General features: G+C 40.9%; 1 protein-coding gene across 4 annotated transcripts; it reads left to right on the top strand.

The window, feature by feature from the left end:
• Positions 1–2,678: 2,678 nt before the first annotated feature.
• Positions 2,679–26,311, top strand: ZNF212 (zinc finger protein 212). Of its 4 annotated transcripts, XR_003568628.1 has the most exons (7): positions 2,679–2,803; positions 9,853–10,239; positions 10,386–10,512; positions 11,947–12,051; positions 18,803–19,895; positions 22,370–22,500; positions 25,902–26,311. XR_003568628.1 is itself a non-coding variant. In XM_027856834.1 (5 exons), exons 1-5 carry the CDS (start codon positions 2,780–2,782, stop codon positions 19,687–19,689), a joined length of 1,527 nt encoding a protein of 508 aa, XP_027712635.1. In that variant the 5' UTR covers positions 2,679–2,779; the 3' UTR covers positions 19,690–21,016. The 4 variants fall into 4 exon arrangements, 2 of the variants coding, with proteins under 2 accessions (XP_027712635.1, XP_027712634.1); XR_003568627.1 differs by lacking the exon at positions 25,902–26,311 and having other exon boundaries at positions 22,370–25,271; XM_027856834.1 differs by lacking the exons at positions 22,370–22,500; positions 25,902–26,311 and having other exon boundaries at positions 18,806–21,016.
• Positions 26,312–27,293: the final 982 nt, after the last annotated feature.

Below are 27,293 nucleotides of genomic sequence, written 5' to 3'. Positions count from 1 at the left end.
AAGTTTGCAAAGCAATTTACATAGACCTGGGGTTCTTAACCTTTCTTATGTCCTAGACCCCTTTAGCAGCCTGTTGAAGCCTGTGGACCCCTTCTCTGAATAATGTTTGTTGCCATACTTAAAGAGAAGGAGGTAGCACAGTGGATAGAGTTCTAAGCCTGGAGTCAGGAAGACTCATCTTCCTGAGTTCAGATCTGGCTTCAGACACTTACTAGCTTTGTAACCCTGGGCAAGTCACTTAACTCTATTTGTCTCAGTTTCCTTATCTGTAAAAAGAGCTGGAGAAGGAAAGGGCAAACCACCCTAGCATCTTTGCCAAGAAAATCACAAATGGGCTGAAAAAGAGTTGGACATGACTGAACAATGACTAAATTTTTATAGTTAGAAATTAATGAAAACAAAGACGTATTTTTTTTTCCCAGCCAAGTTCTCAGATCCCCTGAAATCTATCCATAGACCCTTAGACTCTAGGTTAAGACTCCTTTATATAGATTATCTCATTTGAAACTCACACCATGGGGTAGGAATTTCAGGTATTTATTTATTTATTTTAACACTTTTTTTTTTTGTTTTGTTTTGCTTTGGTTTTTTTAGGCAATTGGGGTTAAGTGACTTGTCCAGGGTCACACAGCTAGTAAGTGTCAAATGTTTGGTCTGAGGCTGGATTTGAATTTAGGTCCTCCTGACTTCAGGGCGGGTGGTGCTCTATCCACTGTGCCACCTAGCTGCCCCCAGGTATTTATTTTTTGAATTTGCAACAATGTGATAACCTTACCTTCAAACTGAAACCACACTTTAATTTTTTTAATTTATGATTTCAATAGATCTATGTAGTATAATTGTTCTTCAAATGGAAAACATTTTGTTAGTTTAAGATAGTTTGAAGAATAGGACTGTCTTGGATCTCATCATTTTGTTCTCTTCTCCCCTCTTCTACCATTACAATGCCCCAAACCCATCCCACCAAAAATTTTTTGCAAAGGTGGAAAAAGATCACAAAAGTGCAACCTGAGGCATGTATTTGGAAGGCTAAAATAATAACAATGGCTAACACATTATGCAATGATTAGCTAAAATTCCAGAAGGCCCAAGATGAAGATAGAAGGATCAGGAGACAGAGAGGTCACAGACCTCTCACGAGGAATGAAACATACATTTGGACATGGTCAGTATGGGAATTTGCCTTGCTTGACTATGAGTATTTGTTACAAGGGTTTTGTTTTATTTTCTTTCAGTAGAGGGATGAAGGAAGCAAGAAAGAAAAAAAAAGTCTGACAATTGGAAAAAAGTAAAAAAAAAAAAAAAGAGAGAGAGAGAGAGAGAGACCTGGGAGAACATGGGTTTAAAATAATGACTGAGGAATTTGTCCCTTCATTTATATTCACAATACCACCATGCAGACCCCTAATTTCCACTCTTTCAGTAATCTAGTTGGTTTCCCTGCCTTTCCTCCAACTTTCATATTGCAATCAGATCAATCTTCCTTATTTGAAGATCTGGCCATTCATCCATTTCTTTTCCGAGCCCCGTAATATCCAAACTCATTACCGTGGCATTGAAGGTTCTGCGCCATCCAATGACTCCCTAAAGGTTCACTAAGGTCCCTTCCAGCTCTAATCTATGATCTTATAGCTCTCCCTCTCCAGACTCACGCCACACTTCTCCATGTGCACCATGCTTCAGCCTCACTGGAGTACACAGTTCCTTTTCTCTTTTTTTTTCAAACATGCAGTTATTTTTCATTAAAACAGCAACACTGAAGAGCAAAATTAAGCCATGACCATACTCACTGTTACCTGACACACTCAGGATTTTTTATACCTGGGCTCTCATCATTCTGTATCTATGGAATGCCCTTCCTAAAAACCACCTGTTGAACTGGTACACATTCTACCAGGTGAAGCTTAAATGCCATCCCCTCCTCCAGGAAGCCCTCCTTGACTGGGGGGAAGGGGGGAAGATATTTCCTTTCTCTGACCCCCATACTGTATTATAAATGAGATAAGCAATTTAAAGCACTTCAAAAACTTTAAAACTTTTATATAATGTTCGGCGATCATCATTATTATTACTACTACCATTTCTACTAGTCTACATTATAACTATAGTGTAGTAATATGTGTATATTACCACACAGTATAGTAATATGTGTATATTACCACACAGTATAGTAATGTAGTAACAGTATAGTGATGTAGTAATGGTATAGTAAGATTAGGGTCCCAAAAGTCTTAAAGCTGCACTAATTCTTGGGACATCCTGTGTAGGTCATCCCTTCTTGACCAATGATAAACTTAATAAGGGCAAGAAATTTAATTATCTCGTTTGTTCATTTTATTTATCTTTTTATCTCCCCATGAAACTAACACTGCTTTACACACCATAAGCACTTAAAATGATTTTGTTGAAAAATGGATGAAAGAAAATGAAAACCCCCTGACAAACTATCTGCTTTTCAAAGCGAGAACGGATTAAGAAAAGATCCCGGGCGCCGGTCCTGGCTCTGCGCATGCGCTGGAGCTCCGGTTGCTCTCCCTCCGCCCGGCCCGCTGGCGGCGCTGTGCGTCGTTCCGTTGCCAGGTTGCCGAGCCGGAGGCTGCTCTTGGCAGGGTAGGGGAGCGGGGCGGGTCGCGGCTCCCAGGATGCAGTTTGTATCAACACGGCGGCGGTGGCTGCGGCGGCGGTGGCGGCGGTTGCCGCTCCTCTGGGGGTCCGGACAAACCGACAGCGGTTTGGCCTGGCTCGCGGCCCGGCTGTGTGAGGACGATAGCGGGGAGCCATGGCCGAGGCGGTTTCTCCTCCGGTGAGGTTCTCCCGGCCGGCGGGGGAGCTGGCCCACGGAGCAGTGGACGGAGGCGGGCCCGGGGGGCACCCCGAGGCCTGACCTGAGGCGCGGGGTGCGGAGCGGGGGACAGGCTCGGCCGAGGAGCGCCGCCCCCAGGGGGAGACGGCCCCTGAGGACCTGCGCTTTGCTTCCGGCCGGACGGTGCCGGGGATGCGCTCTGACGCCCCCCGGAAGCTGGCAGCAGTCCCCTCCCTGGGCTTCGCACGTCGCCTGGTCCCGTCTCCTCATTTTACAGATGAGGAAACTGAGACCGAGGGAGGAAGGGAGGTTTGCCCAGGGTCACAGCCGGAGAGCCACCTTTTGTTCGGCGCTTTAAGGGTTGCGAATCAAGCGCTATGTCATCTTGTTTATTTAGATAGCCGGGTGTCCCGACAGATTTTGAACCCAGGGCCACGGACTCCAAATCCGGTGCCCTAGGGAGTTGTGTTGAGTGTGTCTCGCCCCTCGGTCAGTTTCCTGGGGGTCTGGGAAGCTTAGAACCTCTCCTTGGTACTGGGGGAGTGTCTTCGATTGACCTGGGGTGCGCCGGCGCTTGGAGGCCTTTAATTAACTCTTGTTAAAACACTGGGGAGAAACTCGTGTTGAGGGTGTATCGGGACCGTCTTGTGCCACCAAGCTTGGCCCCATTTCTCACCTCTCCACCCCTCTCGTACATGCCACTATCCTGGGATATTCTTTGGGATACCATTCTTTGCCTTTATGGCTCCTGTGCACAATGCCTGGCACATAGTAGGCCTTTACAAATGCTAGTTGGCTGACCGATCCAGTTAGAACAAAAACAGTCATGGTTCATATTCGTGTAGTATGCAAAACACTCTTCTCCACTACTCTAGGATGAGTAGTCCCAAATGTCATTGTCCTCATTTTGTTCAGTCATGTCCAGTTCTCCGTGACCTCATTTGGGGTGTTCTTGGCAAAGATACTGGAATAGTTTGCCATTTCCTTCTCCAGCTCATTTTACAGATGAGGAAGCTGAGGCAGACAGAGTTAAGTGATTTGCCAAGGGTCACACAGCTAGTAAGTGTCTGAAGCCAGATTCGAACTTCGAAAGATGAGTCTTCTGGACTCCAGGCCCTACACACTGTCCACTTCACCACCTAGCTGCTCCCATTTTACCGTTTTGAAAACTGAGGATAGACAAAGTTAATTGACTCCCCTTTACATCATAAACTCTTCTGGGACTAGGCTGGTTTCATTTTTGTATTTGTATCCTCAGAGCTTAGCCCAGTGCCTAGCACATACCAAGAGCTTAAATAGATGTTGGTTGATTGATAACTTACAGCCATGCCGCTGGTAAGTGACCGAGTCGTTTTTTAGTACATTTACACTGAAGTTTATTGAACCAGCAGCCCCATATCTCTCCGGTCAAAGTTAGTGTCTGCTTCTGGGCTGTTAGGTTGGACATCCCTGGAAACCTGCTGTTGCTTTGTTACCTGTAAAGTTTTCTCTCTCCCTCTCTCTTTTCTTTTTGTTTGTTTTTTTGGTGAGGCAATCGGGGTTAAGCAACTTGCCAAGGGTCACACAGCTAGTCAGTATGGTATGTCTGAGGTCGAATTTGAACTCAAGTCCTCCTTACTCCAGGGCCGGTGCTATATCTACTGGGCCAACTAACTGCCCCCTGTAGAGTTCTCCCAAATCAAGCTTTCAAAGAGTTCAGCTCTGCCATTGTATATGCTTCTTCCTAAGACCTTAGTCTACCCCTTGAGTAAAAATGTGAGAATTAGATTTGTGATCTTTAAACTTTATTTTGGCTTTAGTATTTGGTAGTAAAATTTAAGGTCATCCTTATACTTAGGGCATTTGGGTGGTCCTGTTATTTTTCTCTGGGAGAATTTGTGACTGGGATGTTGGTTGTAATATGATTGAGTTTCACTATAATGTATGCCAGTCCATTGTCAAAAACTGATAATGTGGGAACTTTGACATAAAGTACAATTTAGAGCAGTTCAAAAAATGTTTATTACTGTGCCTAGCACTGTTCTTGAAGTCAGAGGACCTGAGTGTATTAGCTCCAGTTGTTTTAAGGAGAATGCTTTATAAATTCTAAAGTGTCATATAATTCGTGTTGTAGTTGATTCCTCAAGCTAGTTGCTGGTGATAAAAGATGAAAAATGACTCATTCCCTATTCCTCAAGGAGCTTATAGTCTAGTAAAGAGATAAGAGGCATAATAATATCTATAATAGAAATTTGGAAATAAGTTCAGAGGTAAAGTCAAACATTGGTTGAAAGATTCACAGAGGGACACTTTTAATTGTGGATGTAAATGAAGCTAGAGGAGAAGGGCTTCAAAAATTGAGGTTCTAAAAGTAGAGATTGTTTTATTCTTTGCATTTATATCCCTAGCACCTAGTGCTAGCACCTAGCTAATAAATGCTTACTGATTTAATTAATCATGTTGGAATTTTTTTGCTCTATTCCACTATGAGTGAATGGAGGAACTTGGTGATCTGTTAAGTAGTTTCACTCTTTATTGGCCTCAAAGGAGGCAAGTACATTTCCAAAGGTGATATCAAATCAATATCAACAAACCTTTATTGAGCACCTACTATCATTAGACCAATGCTTTCCACATTTATTTAGACATGAAACACTTGTGATATATGCTGGTGCAAGGAGAATGGTGTATCTCCCCAGGATAAAAAAAGGATGGGGCTAGAAATTTTAGAAGAAAATAAGCATGTACCAAGTGGTTTGGGTACATGAAATATTTTAGTTTATATCTTAAAAGTGGAAATTATCAAAATGTTATTATAGAATTATCATATTCCTTGATAACACAGTTTTACTAAGACCACAGTACTCTTGGTAGAATTTGAAGTGTAACAGTATTTCCAACATCTTGGAGTTCTCTCTTCAATTTCAGAAACCATTTGTTCACATAACAATATAAGGTTTGCATAACTAAATAGCAATTGAGAATTCAAAGCTTTCATTACCTGTTTAATTGCCAAATCAGTGGTACAACAATAGGTGCTCCAGAAAAAACCAACAACAACGAAACAAAAACCTAGCACTGCCTGGCCTTCTGGAAGTGGGGAATTAGTGCTGTTTTGTTTAAAAGTAGGAATTTTCTATTGCTTGTGATGGTAGTAACCACATAAATAACAGGTTTATGGGATAATTCAGTTTAGTTTGAAGTAATTGGTAAGACTGCTGGTGATACTTTGAATGGGGTCTAGGGAAAAGTTGAGCCCCGAGAGTCACGTACATTGACAAGATAATTTAAACTTGGCTGTGGATTAGATCACCTTGGGAGAGAATGTTGAAAGAAAAGAGGATTGAGAACAAAACCTTGGGAGTAGAAAGAGGAAAAGTCTGTGAAGGACTCTTGTACTCAAAGGGATAAAAGAACCAGGAGAGTAGTTTCAAAGAAATTAAAGGGTATCAAAAGGAAGGGATGGACTTGTAAAAAAATCCATTGGATTTGATGATAAAACACCTAGAGATTGGAGGGAGCAATTTCAGTAGACTGGTAGAGATGGAAGTCAAATTTCAAGAGATTGAGGAGTTGATGATTCCAAAGGAAGGTGAGAAAAAGTTTAGCAGCAAAGAAGGAAGGAAGCAAGCATTTATTAAGCACCTATGTGCCAGGTACTGGCTAAGTGCTATACAGATATTATCTCATTCGATCCTTGTAGCAACCCTGGAACGTAGGCACAATTATTAGCCACATTTTACAGTTGGGGAAACTGAGGCAAACAGGTTAAGTGACTTGCCCAGGATCACATAGCTAGTAAGAGTCTGATGCCAGATACGAACTTTTGGACTCCAGGCCCAGTGCTGTATCTGCTATATGATCTTGCTGTCTCTAAGAAGAAAAGATGGTAGCTTAAAGAAATGTCAAGTTCAAAGGAAGGGGATTTTTTTTTTTAAAGGATAGGTGATAACTTGTTTGTAGGCCAAGGAGAAGAAGGCAACACAGGGAGAAAAGATGCCTGAGAGTAGGAATGGTTGATTGGAACAAAGGCACAACAGAGACAGGATGGGAAGATGTGATGCAGACAGAAGACCTAATGCGGCTTAACATATATTGCCTTGTTTGGTCATCTCTCATCTTTCTCCCTGTAAATCCTGTAGGGAGGGGATTTTTTTTTTTTTTTTTTTGCTCACATGAGTAAAACAATGTGCTAGGTAATGGAAACACAAATAGGCATCATATGTTAATGGGCAGCTGGTATCACAGTGGATGGAATTCTGGGCTTCAAGTCAGGAAGACCTGAGTTCAGATCTGGCCTCAGACTAACTAGCTATGTAACACTGAGCAAATCCCTTAACCTCTGTTAAAATGGGGATAATAACAGCACCTATCATAGGGTTATTGTGAAGCTCAAATGAGGTAATATTTGCAAAGTGCTTTGCACAAGGTCTGGAACATAGTAGGTGCTTAATAAATGCTCATCCCCTTCCCCTACTGTCAGAATGCCTCAGCCAGCATGAAACAGTTCATTTTAATATCACCTTCATTTTGGCACGTATCCATCTCTGTTTACATACCCCTGGGGTCCTTCAGTGTATGTGTATGCGCCTGTGTGAGTGAGAGAGAGAATAAATAAGGAAAAGCAGTTCAGCAAAACAAATATATTAATAGTCTTATAGTATCTATAATTTTTCTACCACCCGTGGTCCCCCACCTCTGCAAAAAAGAAGAGAGATGTATTTCTTCATTTTTTTCCTCCAGGGCCAACTTTGCTTATTATAATTATAGTGTTCAGCTTTTTTTTCCCCAATTCTTTGCTTTTGCGTTGTTGTAGTAATTGTTTAAATCTTCCCAGGCTTCTTTGAATTTTTCATATCCATCGTTTTGTGTGGCATAGTAATATTCCATTATATTCATTTACCACTATTTGTTTAGCTCTTCCCTAATTTATGAGCATCTACTTAGTTTCCAGTTCTTTGCTGCCACAAAAAGTGCTGCCATGAATATTTTTGTATAGCTGAGATCTACCTTTCTTTGATATCCATTGGGTATACTGTTGGCTCTGGGGTTTTAGCATAATTTCAAATTACTTTCCATAATGTTTGAACCAATACATAACTCCACACGCAGAATTAATATGCCTAGCTTTTCAAAGCTCCCCCTACAGTACTATTTCTATCTTTTGTTATGTTTGCTAATTTGCTGGATGTGAGGTGAAACTTCCCAGTTGTTTTGATTTTCATTTCTTTGAATATCAGTGACTTGGAGCAGTCTTTCATGTGACTGTTAATAGTTCTCAGGTCTTTTGAGAACTGTTTCAACAAGTATTTTTATAGTATCCATTATTATATATTTTGAGGTCTGTTTTCTAAAGTAGAGGTGGACTTGTGTGATGGCAGCATTTCAAAACACTGGAAAGTGATACTGCATATTATATTAGGGGAGAAAATCAGTGGTAGAAAGGGAGCTTCTAAATAATGGATTCACTGAAAGCATAGGATCTAGGCATTTGGGAAACTGACAACCTAAAAATAATATAGACAATGTTTAGAAAGAACCAAGGTATAAGGTCCCTTATACCTTGGATTTACCGAATGATCCATGTAGCAGTCTCAACAAAGATTTGAAGATTTGTTTGTGTATTTCTTTGTTTCTCTTTGTCCTCCTCTCTACATTTCTGCTATTTACCATTTATTGAGCGACCATGATCCTTGCTTTATAAACCTAAAATTATAGGCAAAACAGACATAGGTGGATGTATGTGTGTGTGTGTGTGTGTGTGTGTGTGTGTGTGTGTGTGTGTGTGCATCTTGTATGTGTATTTTGTTTGTTTGTTTTCTCTTTTGATCATTTTTTGATATTTAAATATCTGGCATAGTTTTTTGCCAACTGGGTGTGGAACAGGTGGAGAGGGCAGATAGCCAGGATAACTCACTTGGTTTAGGGTATATTGCTAATGAGGTCATGCTTTTGGTCTTGAAACTCCCCACATGCGCCAGTTGATTTTATCCTGTTTTGTACAGCTCCAGACTCTATTTCTGACCCCAGGCAAATGATTGATAGATCTATGCTGTTGGTCAGCCTCCTGGGAATATGAATGGGACCCATCACTGGTGCTGGAAAGACAACTTAAAGTTCATATCAAGGATGAAAAAATGCATAGGACTTGGTAACAAGAAATATTGGTAGTAGCAGATAAGCGTGAGACAGGAATGTTATGTCTTTCTATTTCATGGATTGCCTACCCCTAGGAGTGGAAGACGAAAAATGGGTGGGAGTCTTATGGCAGGACATGCTAGGGTGGCCACGCAGCACTTAAATTTTGCTTATGTTGTCAGCTGTTCTGTAGATTTATCACATTTTGGAGCGGGAATAGACCTTTAAAAAATCTAATCTTAGTATCCTTTTCCTCTCCCTTCCTCTCTTACAGTTTCTTTATTTTTTTCTTTTTTGCCATTGCATCCCCAATGCTTAGTAGGTGCTTAATAAATGCTTATAGACTTGTTGACTGTGACTTTATTTGACAGATGAGGAAACCGTTATTCATATAGCTAGTCAGTATCAGATCAGACACTAGAAACTAACTCTTTTGACTCCTAATTATGTGCTCTTTCCATTAGGCTTAACACCTGGAACAGAATTTAGCACACAGTAAATAAGAAATGGTTCTTTGAGTAGGATCTTGACTGTTGAGTCTTCCCTGGAAGTGGTTAAATTGGTTGGAGGATTATTTGTGAATTTCATTTATTTGGACTGTTGCTGTTGATTTCTTTTATTGTGTTATCCCCACCTTCCCTCCCTCCCCTCCCAAACAAGAAAAAAAAATTCCAGAAAATCATGATTTTGGTTATGCTTCTTTTGAGTTTCACCCACAGGGTTTTTTCTACTTGTAGGATGATGCTAAATGTTAACAAGCTCAGTGAAATCTGGGTGGTGCTTTTATTTTTTTAAACTAGGAAAAACCCTAGATCCTAACCTAGACATTGTTGAACAACTTTGAAACATGGCAGTTCTTTTCATGTTGTTGTATGTTTTAACTGTCATTGTCTAATCAGACTGTGATCATAATTCCATCTTTCATTCCTCAGAACAAGGGAAAACGACGCTCTACACCTATAACTTCTTCGCTCCTGCCTTCAGCCTCAGAGAAAGATTCATACCTACAGAGTACAGAGATCTCCCTCTGGACTGTGGTGGCAGCCATTCAGGCAGTGGAAAAGAAGGTGGAGTCCCAGGCTGCCCGATTACAGACCCTAGAGGGGCGGACAGGGACGGCAGAGAAGAAACTGGCTGATTATGAGAAGACAGCAGTAGAGTTTGGGAACCAGTTGGAGGGCAAATGGGCTGTGTTAGGGACCTTGGTACAGGAGTATGGGTTGCTCCAGAGGAGGCTAGAGAACATGGAGAACCTGCTCAGAAACAGGAACTTCTGGATCCTGCGACTCCCCCCAGGCAGCAAGGGCGAGGTCCCCAAGGTAATCTCTCCAAGTCTGCAGCTGAGGGTTAGAAGGATGTTTGACCTTGTATACTCTTTCATTTCTGGTTCCTTGCTTTTTGCTTGAAGGGTCAAGCTGTGCCAGCATGATAAGAGACACTCAGTGTGTGATCCTTGTGATTTCAGGTGCCTGGGACTTTTGAAAATGATGGAGTCTATTTCTCAGAGCAAGAATGGGAGAACCTGGATGATTGGCAAAAAGAACTTTACAGGAATGTGATGAAGAGCAACTTTGAGACCCTTGTCTCTCTGGGTAAGGGAGCTTCCTTTTTTAGAATTATCTTAGTTATTATGGACTTCGGAATTGGGACAGTAATTGACCTGTGCCCAAGTTGTTATAGATTGTAATTGGGCCCCTTATGATATTCATTGCCAACTCATAATATAGGAAGACAGGAGAATTGGATTTGTTTAATCACACTGTCTCTTAACTATGATTGTGGGCAAGGCATTCTTTCATCTGTCAAGATAGATAATATCTTTCTTACCTCACTGGGTTTTTATGGGGATGAAATGAGAAGAAAGATGTGATATTTTTGGAGAATAATGTTGTAAAACAATATTGCCTTTAGAATATAGTATATAACACTTCATAGTATCATAGATTTAAAGTTGAAAATGACCTTAGAGGTCATAAATCCAATCCTCAGAGTGGTGGAATCACTTATTTATACTTATCTTAAACTTGCTCTTAGAGTGTACTTGTGTTCTCTTAGTTTACCCACCAACTGAGTGAGGAAGATGGGTCAGAAGGTTGTAGAGTGTGGCAAAGGTAAACCAGCTTACCTTGCCTTGGATAATTTACAGTTGAGTTTTTAAGAATATTTGGTGTTAATGCCCCATCCATTGCCTCCATCACAGGTTCTTTTTGACTAAAGAATTTTTCTGTGAAGCTATAAATTCTCTGAGTGGGAAATGTCTTACATCATAATTAAGTTGCTCATTAAAACCATGTCTACATATCTATATCTGTAAAGTGAAAGGGGTAAAATTACTTCCCTGGGAGCATATAACTAATAAGTGTTAGAGCCAGCACTCAAACCCAGGTCTTTTGATTTCAAGACTATCATTCTTTTCATTATACCTCATTGTTTTTGCTATAGTGCCTGGACCTCTCTTTTGCACTTAATCAGAGCCTCTCTCTTGTATAATAATCATAAGTGTCCATGTCTTTTTTGCCTTGTTAGGAGTAAACTCCTTGAGAATAGAGTCTAGGTCATTCTGTATCTTTGTATCCCCAGCAACTAAGATAGTGCCTTAGTACCCATTTAATAAATGTTTATTGAATTCGTTAGCTTAGGTAAGACTTTATGTCTTGTTAACATATCAGAGGTCTCTGGGAAATAGAAAATGCATAAAATTGAAACACTTGATCATTCACAGTGTGGGCAAAATAAGTTTAAGCAATCCTCATCTATAAAATGAACTGGAGAAGAAAATGACAAGCTTTCTAATATTTTTGTCAAGGAAACTCCCAAAGGGATCATGAAGAGTCAGACACAACTGAAAACAACTAAACAACAGCAAAAATCACATAATCTGTGAATTTATGTAGTGATCTAAGCACTGGGAGAGGAAAAATAGTTACGGTTTTCCCGTGGTTCTCCTGAGGTCTAGCATTGGGGTTTTGGTCACCAATCACAAACTAAATGCTCAGGGTTTCTTTTTTTTCCTTTCTTGTTCTCAGACTGTGCCATTTCCAACCCTGAGCTTCTGGCCCACCAGGAAGAAGAATCTGGTACAGAGGAACTGGGGGATTTGGCCGGGGAGAGCCCTGGTGGTCCCCACCCAGGTGAGTGTCCACAGCATACTTTCTCCCGCAACTTACAGTAATCTCTCCCTCTGAAAGTCCTTACCCTCCTGTACTCTTCTGGAATCCATCTTTGATTACTTTATGACAGATTTTAGATGAGGTGTTTTCTTATATTGTTGACCAACTGTTAATTAACATTATAATTATAAACTTGTGAGCAAGGACCACACTTCATTTTCCTTCTGAATTCATTCAAAGGACTGTAGATAGTGCTAGTCATAAAAGTATAAGGCTCAGTTAGAAAACTGATGGATTCAGAAGTGTTCCAGATTACCAGCTGTGCAGCCAATGACATCATTTGGGGTAAAAAGGGAACTGCGCTGACTAATCCAGTGCTGTTTCCAATATAGTGATCTGTCTTTGGTCAGTTAACAGTCAAGCATTTTTGAAGCACTTAACAGTGTCAGTGCTAAGTGCTGGGGATACGAAGAAAGGCAGTAACATGGTCCCTGATCACAAGGAACTCACAGTTTAATGGGGGAGATAACATGCAAGCAACTATGTATGTATGGAACACATACAGTGTAAATGGGAGGTAATCTGAGAGAAAGCACCATGTTTATTTTATTTTTTTGGTAATATTTTTTCCCCAATTACATGTAAGGCAAATTTTAACATTCATTTTTTAAAAATTTTCTCTCTCCCTCTCTCACCTCTTCCCTCCCTGAGGAAGTCATACATGTTAAATCATGCAAAACATATTACCATATTAGTCATGTTATGAAAGAAGATACATACCCAAAGGGGGGAAAAAACAGAAAGTGAAAAATAATATGCTTTGATCTGTATTCAGACTCCATCAGTTCTTTCTCTGGAGGTGGATAGCATTTTCCCATCATGAGTCTTTTGGGATTGTCTTGGATCATTGTATTGCTGAGAATAGCTAAGCATTCACAGTTGTTTATCATATAGTATTGCTGTTACTGTGTACAGTGTCCTCCTGGTTCTGTTCATTTCACTTTGCATTAGTTCATGTAAGTTTTTCCAGGTTTTCTAAAGTCAGGCTGCTTGTCATTTCTTATAGCTCAATAATATTCCATTACAATCATATACCATAACTTGTTCAGCCATTTCCCAGTTGATGGACATCCCCTCAATTTCCAATTCTTTGCCACTACAAAAAGTGCTGCTATAAATATTTTTGTAAAAATACGTCCTCCCTAATCATATGAAAAAATGCTCTAAATCACTATTGATTAGACAAATGCAAATCAAAACAACTGTGAGGTACCACATCACACTTATCAGATTGACCAAGATGACAAAACAAGAAAATGATAAATGTTGGAGAAGATGTGGGAAAACTGGAACACTAATGCATTGTTGGTGGAGTTGTGAAATGATCCAACCATTTTGGAGAGCAATTTGTAACTATGCCCAAAGGGCTATTAAAATGTGCATACCCTTTGACTCAGCAATAGCCCTTCTAGGGCTATATCCCAAAGAGATCATGCAAGTGGGAAAAGGACCCACATGTACAAAAATATTCATAGCGGCTCTTTTTGTGGTGGCAAAGAATTGGAAATTGAGAGGATGCCCATCAATTGGGGAATGGCTGAGCAAGTTGTGGTATATGAATGTAGTGGAATACTATTGTGCTATAAGAAATGATGAACAGGCTGACTTCAGAAAAACCTGGAAAGACTTATGTGTCTGATGCTGAGTGAAGTGAGCACAACCAGGGGAACGTTGTGTACAGTAACATCCACGTTGTGCGATGACTAATGTTGATAAACTTAACCCTTCCCAGCAATACAAGGATCTAAGACATCTCCAAAGGCCTCGTGATGGAAATGCTATCCACATCCAAAGAAAAAAACTATGGAATTTGAATGCAGATCAAAGCATATTATTTGCTGTTTTTTTCTCTTATGTTGTATTTTGTTTCCTCTTTCTGGTGGTTCCTCCTATTGGTTCTAATTCTTACTTACAACATCACTAATGTGAAAATATGTTTAATAGAAATGTATATGTATAGCCTATATCAGATTGTGCGCAGTCTTGGGGAGGGTGGTGGGGAGGAAGGGGGAGAAAAATTTTAAACTCAAAAGCATATGGAAGTGATTGTTGATAAATTGTTGATAAAAAATTTAAAAAAAAAACAAAAATAAAAATACGTCCTCCCCCCACTTTTTAAAAAATCTCTTTGGTGTATAAACCTCCTAGTGGTATTGCTGGATCAAAGGGTGTGCACAGTTTTATAGCCATTTGGGCATAGTTCCTAATTGCTCTCCAATCCAAATTGGATCAGTTCACAACTCCACCAGCAGTGCATTAGTGTCCCAATTTTCCCCTATCCCCTCCAACATTTGTCATTTCCCTTTTCTGTCATATTAGCTAATCTTATAGGTGTGAGGTGGTACCTCAGAGTTGTTTTGATTTGCATTTCTCTAATCAGTAGTGATTTGAGCATTTTTTCATAAGACTGTATATAGCTTTGATTTCTTTGTCTGAAAACTGCCTGTTTGTATCAACCATTTATCACTTGGGGAATGACATGTATTCTTATAAATTTGACTCAGTTCTCTGTATATTTGAGAAATGAGGCCTTTATGAGGGATACTTGCTGTAAAAATTGTTTCCCAGCTTTCTGGAAAGCACTATGTTTAGAAGGGCATGACACAAAGGTCATTCAGTGCCTTCTTGGCCTCATCTGCATGGATGCTGTACTTGCTTTGATTTATACCTTCCTTCACTAGCTTTTAAGGAAAGGCTAAGGCAGAGCCTTTAATTCTCACACAAAATGGGCCTCATGTTGACCAAACCATATACTTCTGTTGCATCAGTAGCCATTTCACACAACCTGTCCTCCACAATCCAAAATGACTTATCAGGCCATTCAGGAAATCCTTGGTAGTCGTATTCTCTGGATATTCTTCCCTAGGGATAAGAAATTTTGAGTCAGCTCAGCTAGCACAGTTCAGCCATGCCGCTCTAGGCTCTATCTGTCCATGATTCTCACTTTCTCACGTTTCTCATGCACCTGTGTGATTTCTGTAGCAGTAGAAGACACTTGTGACTCCCACTGATGAGGTGGGAGAGGAGGGAAAACCTTGGGATCAATCATCTAGTACCCTTATTTTATAAGGGAGGAAACTAAGATTCAGCCAGGATAAATGACTTGCAAAAGGACACACTAGGTTGGCCCTGGTTTGAAGACATATCCTTGAACTGTAAACTGGCTTTCTTTTTATTCATACCCAGTACTTCAGCTAGAGAGAGACATAGAGTTCTAGCAGATGCCTTCAGGCCAGATTTGTATTATGTGTGCTTCTTCTTCTTCTTTTTTTTGGGGGTCCATTCCCAAACAGATAATGCTTGTTCAATCCAGGCAGTTTGCAGTATACTTCAGTGGCAGCATCACATCTGTCTTTGCCTTCATTGAGTCTCACTCAGGAACTCTTCATAGTTACTCTCTGAGGTTCTTGAGTTTCCTCACATATCTTCCAAATATGTGATGCTGCTGCTCAAACCCTTTTATCTATTCTTTTTCTTTTGTATTAGGTCCTACCAGAGTCATATTCAAGTTGTATCTCACAAATCTTATGAAGAAAGTGAGACCCAGGCTCCCAACACCATGGGCACCATAGCCGTACCACACCTCCCCCTCCCATCTTCATTTAGCCTCTCTGCCTGTATCTATATCCCATTCTCACCACATTTTCTTTCTTATCACCATGGTTTGATATCACTCCTGGCTTGATAAAAAATATACCATCCCCTTATATGTGGCTGTCCTGAATAATCTAGAGGAAGTGCTGATACCAAAAGCCAGTAGCCTCCAAACTTTCTCTCACACCCCATCAGTAAAAAATTTTTGTGCCTGTACCCCCAAAACATATTTACTTTTAAATTAAATACATGTGCAACTGTACTAATAATTATGTACATTACAAAACTTAAACAGAAAACAGAAATTAAGAAATGATGAGATAAAGATGAAATAACAGAGAACCACTAGAATTTATTAAAGAGCAGGAGGTGATATGATCAGACTTAAACTTTAGGAAAATCACTTTTTCCTAAATCAGTATGGAGGTTAGGTTAGAATGAGAAAAGACTTGAGGCAGGGAAACTAATTTGGAATCTATTATAATTGTCTGGATGATGAGGCCCTGAACTGGGGTGGTTGCTATCTGAATGGAGAGAAGAGGTATACAGACAGTTTTCACTTTATGTAAGTGGACCATTCCATAAAGTGATTTTTACATATTGTGAATTAGCCCATGCATATGGGGAAGGGAGGGAGGGTGGCAGGATTGGGGGGCGGAGCCACATCCCCCTTTAGCTCCACTCTCAAGGAGGGTCTACCCCTGCATGAACTACATGGTTCAGGGATACATGGGGGCTGGAGATAGCGAATTAAGAGCAAGAAGAAGAACATCCTGGGGGGAGAAAAAGAGGGGAGACAGGAGACAATAGATGACACTTGGGGACACATTACCTGTTCAAGGACAGATGGAGGACAGACACACATGGGCCAGACATGCAAGTAGATGGGTGGAGTGGGGCAGAAATCTCTCTTAGCTCCGACATCTCAAGCCAAACCCTCAATCTGTGGCAGTGGTGGGGCAATCTTTCCCCATGTCCATTCTGTTTTCACTTGGAGGTTTTTTGTTTTGTTTTATTTTGTGTTTTTGGTTTGGGGGTGGGAGGCTGTGGAGTGCTGAGCCAAGGGACAGAAGTGGAGAGAGAGCACAATACTGTACAGTAAAGTGAACATAGGTGTTCTTTTGGAATGGGGATTTCTTTCAGAATTATTTATGTAAAGTCGAATTTGCATAATGCAAATTTACATAAAGCAAGAACTGTTTGTATAGGAGAGATGTTAAGGAGGTAGAAATGACAAGATCTGGCAGCTGATTGGATATATGAGCTGAAAGTAAGTGAGGAGTCAAAGATAACACCAAGATTGAGAACCTGGGTGAGTAGAAGGATGGTGGTGCCATCATCATTAATAGGGAAGTTCAGAAGAAGGGTAAATTCTGGGGCAAAAGTCATGAGTTTTCTTTTGGACATACTGAGTTTGAGATGCCTGCGGGGCATCCAGTTGGAAATGTCCGATGGGTAGTTCATAATCACAAGATCACATCTGGAATTGGAAGGGACCTTAGAGACCAATGAGTCTAATCCCCTTGTTTTATAAATGGAAAAAACTGAAGCACAGAGAGATTAAATGACTTGTTGAGGGTATGGGACTGGAGTTCGGGACAGATGGTAGGGCCATCTGTAAGTAAAACTGGGAGTATTTTACATAGAAATGATAGTTAAATCCGTCAGCTGAGAGAATGTAGAGAGAGAAGAGAAGAGTGACTCAGTACACCTACAGAGGGGGTATTATTTGGATGTTGAGCCAGCAAAGAAGACTGAGAAGGAAGGTTTAGACAGAAAGGAAGAGAACCAAGAAAGAACCATGTCGGGATTACCCAGAGAGAAGAGAGTAAATATCCAGGAAAAGTGGGTGGTCAGCTGTGTCAAATGCTTTAGAGAGGACAGGAAGATGTGAGATTAAGAAAAGGTCCTCTGATTTGGCAATTAAGAGATCACTGACAACTTTAAAGAGAACAATTAGGGTTAAATGAAGAGTTAAGGATAAAGAGAAAGAAGATTGAGAACTTGTAAGACTAGAAGGATGGTGAACATGGAGATAGAGGGATGGATTTTGGAAAACAAATAATGTAAGCATAGCCCTTCTGTGCCTATTCATCCTTTGCTACTTTTTCTATTAAAAAATGAAGTTCGTGTAGGTTTTATTTATTAGCTGCTACCCCAGAATCCTCTACAGCCATGATGACTTGGTACAGAAGATGAGGACTGCAGGGGAGGGATGGAAATTTGTGCAGAGGAGTTGAGAAGGAGTATCCTTCCTCATCTGGAGGGTCTCAGGCCCAGGGTCTCCTGAGAAAGCTGTGGGACAGGGACTGAATGAGAGAGTATTCAAGGTATTGTAGTTTTATCTGAAACAATCCATGATTGACTGTCAAGAGGAAGGTGATATGTAACCCTCCTTTCTTACTGATTGTTTGATCACCTACTCCTTTGGGTCATTCTGTGATCCCTTAGAGTAGTGATGTCAAACTAAAATAGAAGTGATCCTTGAGGGACCCATATTGACTTAGAAAATCATGAATTATGTTGTATTCTCTTTTTATTTATTTTGTTACACATTTCCCAATTATATTTTAATATGATTGAGTGACCTCTGTCTTAGTAGTCTATTTTTGAGACCATTGCAATAAACTGTTATTTGTTTTGCTCTATTTTCTTGCAATTGAAGGATGACACACCTAATTCTCCTCCAAACCCTGAAATGCCTTGTTGTAACTAACACTCCAGAAAAGATGGTATAAAGATATTCCCATGTTTCCCTTCTCAAGATTATGGAATAAAGGGAGCTTGAGGAAGAGGTCAGAGTTGAAGGAGCAGACTGGAATGCAACCGTATGAGTCAGGAAGAAAGTTTTGAAACCAGATAATTTAGATCAGAGCTTAAATATAAATGTCAAATATATATTTGTAAGAAATGGCTTTAGTGTTTTCAAGTGTTGAGACTAGTTTTCATTGCCTCTCCTGTAGGTAAAGAGTAATATTCCTAAGTCATTTGCTGTTTGGATGGCTTATAATGAACTCTTTAAAGGCAAAGCTTTTTTAAGAGTTTTTTTTTTATCTCAAGGTCAGTGATATTAGAATTTCACTTTTTTGTTCATTTCGTCTCTTCTTTTCCTCTCTAGCAGATGGAATTATGATTAAACAGGAGATGAAGTACCATCAAGAAAGCCCTGAAGACTTGCCTGGAGAGTTTTCTGGTAGTGTTGAACAGCATACTTTGCTAATCCCTGAGCAGGCTGCAACCTGGGATAGTCAGGGCAACTCCATCCTTTTGGAGACTGACCCAGAAGTTACTAAACTGGAAGAAGCTATTGAGTGTAACCAAGACCAAAGTGATGCCAAAACATTGGGCTTTCATCGGAAGCGGAAATCTAGTGGGCAAGCCCGATCAGGTCAGGAATGCAGACAGGGTATGAGGTTGAAAAGGAGTCTGGCCCATCCACGGAGCCCCCCAGCCACTGGTTCATATGAGTGCTCTGAGTGTGATGTCAGTTTCCGATACAAGCAGCAGCTGGCTGTTCATATGAGGACCCACCCTGGTTGGGGGTCCTTTGGGGATCCAGAGCCTGAGGAGAATCTACGGCCCAGGCCCCAGCTCAAACCTCAGGCCAAGAAGATGAAACCGCACCAGTGTGAGGAGTGTCTGAGAAGTTTTAGCTGTAAGGCAAGCCTTGTGACCCACCAGCGGTGCCACCTGCAGGAAGGCTCAAGCATGGGCCAGCGAGTTCAGGAGAGGTTCTCACCCAACAGTCTGGTTGCACTACCAGGCCACATCCCTTGGAGGAAGAGCCGCAGCTCACTTATCTGTGGCTACTGTGGCAAGAGCTTCAGCCATCCTTCTGACCTGGTGCGACATCAGCGCATCCACACAGGTGAACGGCCCTACAGCTGTGCACAATGCGAGAAGAGTTTTGTCCAGAAGCAGCACCTATTACAGCACCAAAAGATCCACCAGAGAGAACGGGGTGGGCTGACCCTGGAACCTGGAGGGAATGATGGGCTGCTTTAAGGATGCCGGCCCCTCATCTATCCCCGGGGCAGGGGGGGCCGGCTTAAGCCCCCTAAAAAGTCACTGTGCAGGGGTGAGGCACCTATCAACTAGATCCTGCCTTAGGACAGGGTGAGCTTAGCCACCCCCCTACCCTCCTCTCTCCATTCTCCGACCAAGCACTAGACTGAGCCCGAACTCTTCCCTGAAAACCATGCTGAGATGGGGTAGGTAGCCTGAGAGTCAGGCTTCCTTATCCTGCCTTCCACATGCTGATGAGTCAGCCATTCTTTGGAATCCTTTGTGCCTCTGTTTTTCACATTACCCCAGGGCTTGTGGGTTGGAGTGGTCTAAGGTCTGCCACCTGGTAAGGACTTCTGTTAGGTTGCCAGGCCCAAGTAGTGTTCTTCACAAGAATCCCAGAATGGAAATTCCCACAGATGCCCGTTCTGCCCCTCCAGGTGACCTGTGATCACCTCCAAGGCCTATTGTGGGGTGTTTTGTAACTGCCTCTGGGGGAGCAGGGCTAGAGGTATTAGCAATCCTGTGGCAGGAAGTTGGGAAGCACAATACTACATTTCTTTAAAAAAAAAAAGTTATATTTGGTGTTAACATGTAGAAGGATTCACTTAAATGAGCCACTTTCCTTTCTCTGCTGATATCTGTCTTGAACTCAGTTTGAGGATTTTTTCGTTTAATTTTTAAAACCAGGATTTCTGACAGTTGTTTGTTTTGTTTTGTTTTTTTAATTCTAAAAGAAGTGGTTGTTCCTAACAATGGGACTGGGCCCACCCTCTAGGAGGGAATAAAGGATATGAGGTTTCTTTAGCGTTGCCTTCACTGTGGACAAATCAGGGAGCAGAGGACATGTTTCTGGTGTCCCTCTGACTAGCTCCTGGAATTCATAAGTAGGAATGGCTTTGTCTATAGAGGATCAAGGAGAAGAGATAAAATCGATAAAGTCCGAAAGCCCCTGCAGAGATTGTGAAGGCAAACTTTGAGCCCTTTCACTGGAGCAAGTGTAGAATCTGATTTCAGGGCTTCACTTGTAAGCAAGGAATTGGGCCTATTTCGTATGTATGTATGTATGTATGTATGACCTTAGTTGCTCCATGAAGGTCTGTGGCCTTGGTTTATCAGGGTTTTCCAGGTTTTGGAATTGGCTGTGGGTCTTAGTTTCAGAGAGACAATGAAAGGAAGTATTCAGTACCTTACCTCCCAAGCCACTGCCAAATGCTCATTACTATTACTGATGTCTCTGGTGGAAAAAGAGGAAAAGGGTTCCTGGTTCAGAGAGGAATTCCTCATTGTGCTCTGCATAGAATAAAACTGCTAACTAGCAAAAAGCCCTTATCTGGCGTTTTCCTCCTGTCAAAAATAGCTTTCCTAGTTTTGGGGAGCTGAAGTGAGTGTTACAAGGAAACTGGTCAAGAAGCTTGCATTTAAGCCTCTGTGGAGTCAGTAACTTCCGTTGCAGTTAAATCCAGGTCAGCTGCATGACACAGGTTTGTCCTGCCATAGACCTAAATTTCCTAATGTTTGTGAGAACACTGCACGTATTCTCAGCTTTATGTCCTTTCCCTAAACTCCTCCCTTAAAAACATCCCCTATTAGTCCTCACAGGTTGGGACTCATATTTTTTGAACATTTGTTTTATGAACAGAGAGTGACTTCCTCTGAACTATCGCTTACTTGGACAAAGGAGCTTTAATATTTGGTAAATTTGGTGATAACTAGTATTATTACCATGAGAAACCCTTACAAGTTCTTAGTCCAACTTCAGCTTTGATAGTTTGCTTGTTATTAAAATGAGCAAAATCTACCTGGTGAGGTCACCATAGTTCAGTGTCTCATCCTCAGTTTCATAGTGTTACAACTTTGACTTTAACTTGAGAGAGGCAATGATGAACTGATGAATGCTAATTACATTCACAGGAGCTGGCTTTATTATAAAACAATGAAAATTTATTAAATTACAGTGGGAGATAGGCCTGACCTGACAACTCTATCTGGACAACTCAGGAGATTAAATGAACGTTCAGAAAGTTTATTGAGTGTAATATTGAAGCAAAAGAAGTTGGATGTTCCTAAGGGATATTTCCATTAAGCTGTGTACCAAGGCAAAGACATCACATTTGGAACCTTCTCCTTGAGCTTATTATGTATCAATGCAGTCAGCTGATGTATCAGGATGCTTTCAGGTAGCTGATGGACAGACAGCTAGCTGAACACAGCAATGTGTGTTTAACTTTATTTTCAAAACTTCATCGCAATTGAAAGGGAAGTCATTTGAAAAGAGAACTGCAAGGAAGAGTCATTTTTAAATACCTCCTCCAAAAAATTTGCTCAAATAATAAGATCTAAGTACTCAAACATTGAACAAAATATTTTTTTTATTTTGCTGAATCTTGCAAATTTTGATTTGCTTAGTGAGCAAGAGTTCACTGAAGAAACCATAGCTGACCTGAGGCACAGAACTGGGGATTAGAGCACCACAGATACAAGGAGAGTTACCATTCATATGCAGGGAATGCCAGTGGGCAATATAAAGAGGCATGTCAGGCAGGAGACAAGGCACCACATACCAGTTGGGGTTGCTGATCATAGAGGATGTTTCCTAATTATTTCAACACTAAAAAAACTTCGTAGTAGAAAGCTGATGTTTGGTATTTGAATAGGTACTATTAACTTATGTTTCCAGAGGAACCTGTCAGCCACCTGACCTTACTACCTTATACCTGAGGAATTGCTTGGTCTATTCCAGAAGAGTGCTTAGCTTAATAAAGGCTGATGATATTCGTCAGGAGACTGTTGACCGCTGCTATAGATAAGGTAGGTAGACCGTAGACTGCAAGTAAATTAATACTGCAAAACCTTGGTGTCTTGAGATGAGTCATTGCTTCTTGGATCATGAGAATGTAAGAGTGGCAGTGAGATGCCTCAGCCTCCCTGACCTAATTAGCTGAAATAGTGGTGGCAGCTGCAACAAGAGCTTGAGCAGGGTTGTGTGAGAAGGTTGCTGAAGAGATCAATGCCTGATATATGGCCTACAGAGTTAAAAGTATACACTGTATAGTAGACTGTGAGGATACGGAAGTGTTGGCAGTTGTTGGGTATTTGTCAAACAGCTTGTCCTGAGGCTAACATAGTATTGGCATACAAAAAAAAACCAAAAACAAAACAGGCCACTGCAGAATTTCTCTAACATGTTTTGGGAGTAGTACAGGGCAGTGCCAGTAAGAAGCAGAACCAAGGCCTTTTCTCCTGAAGAGAGGTTTGCCATCAGTTCCATTGTATGGTAAACTGATGGTCTAAAGGATATAGTTATGACACTCTCGTTCAATTGTTACTCCATTCATATAATTCTTCCCCTGAAGAATTCAGAATCTTGTTCTTCTATGAAGAATTTGACAACCCTCCAGATTGAATTAATATAAACCTTGATGTTGGATGACTTCTGTGCCAAAAGGTATGCACAGAGGAAGTACATAGAGTAGGGAACTTCGTATAAGCAACTCCTAGGTGAGGAAAAGTCCATTGCCACAGCAAGGTCATTGCCTTGCCACGTAGAGCTTTAGAAAGTTGCCTAGAGCTCTTAGAGGTCCAGCAACTGACCCAAGGTCATACAGATCAAATCAAGTGCTTCTTAGCCTTAAGGCCAACTTGAAGAAATATCTATTGAACAGTATGGATCAAAAGTAAGGAAAGAGGTCAAACCCTTGGTGACCACACAGAAGCTTCACAACTTTACATTGCAAATATTTCATTTGAGAAAAGAAATGGGAAGTACATAGGCTCAAAATGACCAAAAAAATGAAATTGTTTAAGAGACAGAAAATGACATCAGTGATATGAGGATCATTCCTAAATCAACTGTGTATATGCAGTTAGACCACTGACTTGTTAGAGCAAAAATCAGAATTAGTACAAAGTTAAGGGGATGGATATTCATTTAGGAGAATTTGGAAAAATAAAAATGATAAAAATGGTATGCAATAAAATGGCAACCTTACCTATTTTAAACAATTGATGCCAAAAAAATGGGATGTAGATGGAGAAAAGGACATAAAGCTTGATTATAACAGTTTTATGCAGATATTTAACTGATATAAATAATTTTCCATGGAGAAGGAACCAAAATACCTACAAACTGCATCAGCCAGTAAATATAACTTTATCTGGCTAAGTAAAGTGTCAAGGACAATATTAATTTAGAATAACAGGTCATATGCAAAATCTTACAGAAAAGAATGGATTGGTGGGAGATGGAGAGGTATCACTTATATGACAGTTTAAAGAAAGCTTGGTGAAAGACTTAAAGTCATCTGAAGGTATTTTAGAATGAAGCTGAAAGGACAGCATACATTGCAAAATTGCAAAAGTTCTATAAAGATTTTTATAGCAAACTTTACTGTCAAGGATAGTTGACCTACCACATTTGGATTCAGTATAGTTCTGGATGTCATAATGGAAGAAGTGGAAATAGCACTGAAGAAAACCAACAGAAAAGATATTTGGATTGTACTGAGAGGCAGTTATGTGCTTGGGGTGACCTAATTTTGAGGGCACTAAGGAATCAATTCTCAAGGTTTGTGAAAGGAGAGGAAACTGTAGGCGTAAAAAATCTCAGACCCTCTTATCAAAAAAGGCAACCAAGAGGATCTGAAAAATAGCTCCTAATCCGTATGCCTACTTTCCCATCTATACAAATTTTTATCATCCTTGGTACACATTGAGGGAGTCCTTCATGAGCTTAAGGAACAGGCACATTTCAAGCAATAGGTCACATCAGATAACTGACTGAAAGGCATGAAAGATACATCTTCCTATCATGCTTACTGATTATTGGGCACAAAAAGCATTTGATTTTGTTAGGCAAAACATTGCCATAAAGGCTCTTCTCCAAAAAGTCTCCCATAATATTGAAATCATAAACTATCTTGAAAGATAAAGACAAAGAGAACTTTGTTCAGTGACCCTCAAATTATTGGTGGCAAGTGGAATATAAAATGGATGTGTATGCATGCCAGAGGTTAAGTGAAATTCTCTGTAAGTTCTCTATAAGTGGTGAGAATCTCCAAATACTCCTGTTTGTAGATGATGTGTTTACTGCATCAAGCCCTGGAATACTGCAGAGACTCCTATAATGACATCAGTAACTCCAACCTTTTCCCTTGGAACAAAGTTTCTGGTGGTGGTGTGTAGTTTTGAGTCAAGGAATATTACTCTCTGAAGAACTGAAGCTAATGTTCATTCATAGGCTTTGGAGAACTGCATATTGGGTATTAGCCTAACAGCACATTACAAATGAGAAATTATTAATGAAAAGTAGTATAAAAAATGTCAGAAAAATAACTTTGGAAAAGTTAAGTATTGGACGTATAGATTTGAGGGACAGCCTACACACTCTTGGTAACCATCAATTGTAAGGAAAATGTGAGGAAGGCCCTCAGCATGTTGGGTGGCAGCTAAGCACTGTGGCAAATTTGTAGGGCAACACAAATGAGGGTTGGATTTGGATAGGTTGGGATTTTTGTCTTTCGATGGTGAGCTCACATCTCTTGGACCGTGTATAGGGATCTTTGCATTAAAAAAAAAAAAAAGCAACCATCCAGTGACTTATTCTGGTCCTGTTACATGAGCATGGCAGAGAGCCCTTGTTTAAAGGATATTGGGGTGACCTAGGAACAGGAACCAGGGCTTTTTCTAATTAAAGTCTAGCTTAGAGTCAAAAATAGCACAGTCAAGAAGGCCTCACAAAGGAGATTGTTTCCTGGCATCTAGCGGCTAAACGTTTTGGGGATCTTGGTTACCTTGGTGCCCTGGTCTTAGGAGAAAGATAAGAGCTTCAGGGGTTCCTTCCAGATGTAAATGATGCAAATGTCTAGGAAAGGGAGGAGGAGTTAAGATCCAGAACAGGAAGATACTGTTTATTTTTTGTAAAATGGAAAAAATGAAAACATTTTCACATTAAAAAAAAATCCACCACCAAGTTATACATTTTTGAATATACTAGACAGCATTTTAACAGTAACAAATTGTATGGAATATATTTTTATTTCCAACAGTATGTAGTAGATTTTAAGGTCTGTAGTGGGTGATTTAAAAAAAATTTCCCCCAAATTTCTGGCTCCAAGTTAATATGGTATGATACTCCTGATCTCCTTTTGCTTAATATTTAAACTCTTAAAACCACTAGTTCTCAGGATTTCCTTCTGTCTTTGTATTTGCAGTGAATCTTAAGTTCTTGGAAGAGAATCTGCTGTTGAACTTGGTTGTTTTCCCAGTGGTGTGTCCTTAGGGCATATTCTCCCACCTTCTTTGAGAAGAAGCTAGTTCTCTTGGTTACTGGACAGTGATTTAAAGAAATGAAGTAGTCACTGCCAAATAGTGATTTAAAAAAATGACTATGTAGGGTGTCCTTTATGAGTGGAACCATATGGAATGCATATCACTTTAAAATATCTAGCAGAAGTTATGGGAGAACATGGCTAAGAGTTATGGGGGTAATGGCTTGTGATCCTCACCATTGGACTTTGAAGTTTGAAATACATAATTTATATTTTTAATTTTTTTCATGATTGAGAGCTAATCTTATGGGTTCAAGGCAATTTTAAGAATTCGATTACATGTAAGAATAAAAATGGCCAACCCAATAAACATTTTTTAAGCACCTGCTGTGTTGTAGAACACTGATGGGTGGTGGGTTGTGGGGATGGTATGTGTGTGCAGTGGATACATACATATACAGATATATATATATATGTATGAATAACTGTCAGTAAGAGAAGATCATAAAGCTTTTCATTTTTATTCCACATATAAATCCTAGGATCTCCTATATTCTTACCGGGAAGGAACCTTAGAAATCAGTTATTTTGAAGATGACTTCAGAGATTGTGATTTGCCTAATGTTGCAGTCGGTGGCAGTTTCAGGTTGAAGGAACCTAGTTCTAAGATCCGAGGGCTGGGCCGACCCCTCCCCACCGGTTTGATGCCCCGCCGGCTGGACGCCCTTTTTTCTTTACCCATCCAAGTTCACACCCTGACCAGCGCCCCCAACCCTCCCCTTCCATCCAGTAACAACCACTCTGACGCTCGGAGTTCGTCCTAAACGGGTAAGTGTAGTTCCGCTGACTCGTCCGGACTCGAAGTCTCCGCCTGGGTCTGGGCCCTGCCAGGGCTTGCTGTGCTTGGGGAGGGGCGGCGATGGGAACGGCCTCCGCCCCTGAGGCTTGCAGCAGTAAATGTAATGATACTGTCTTTACATTCATTACAGCCCCAGGTGGAAATGCCCCTAAGGAGAGCCTCTAAAAACACCCTCGGCGTGACTGCTCTAGGTTAGTAAAATTGCTCAGGTTCGGCATCTTTTAAGTGCGTTGTTTTTAAAATCCACTTCGTACGTCGCCCAGCGAATGTGGATTTAAAACCCGGAGCCCGGGCGGAACAAAGCGGCCGTCGTGCGCAGCTGCGCCCTTCGGCCTACGCCGAGGTCCTACGGTCCGCAGGGGGCGCTGTCGGCGCTCCGGGCGTGCTCTCGCAGGGCCTGGCGGCACGTGTCCTCGGCCCCGGGGCGGGGCTTGACGGAGACCACAGGGCGGCTTGGCTCCAGTTTCTTCGGGCAG

Source organism: Vombatus ursinus, unplaced genomic scaffold (genome assembly GCF_900497805.2).
Source record: "Vombatus ursinus unplaced genomic scaffold, bare-nosed wombat genome assembly UNPS02011649.1, whole genome shotgun sequence".
Lineage (NCBI taxonomy): Eukaryota > Metazoa > Chordata > Mammalia > Diprotodontia > Vombatidae > Vombatus > Vombatus ursinus.
The sequence above is the reverse complement of the archived record's forward strand: the minus strand, read 5'-3'. Positions and strand labels throughout refer to the sequence as shown.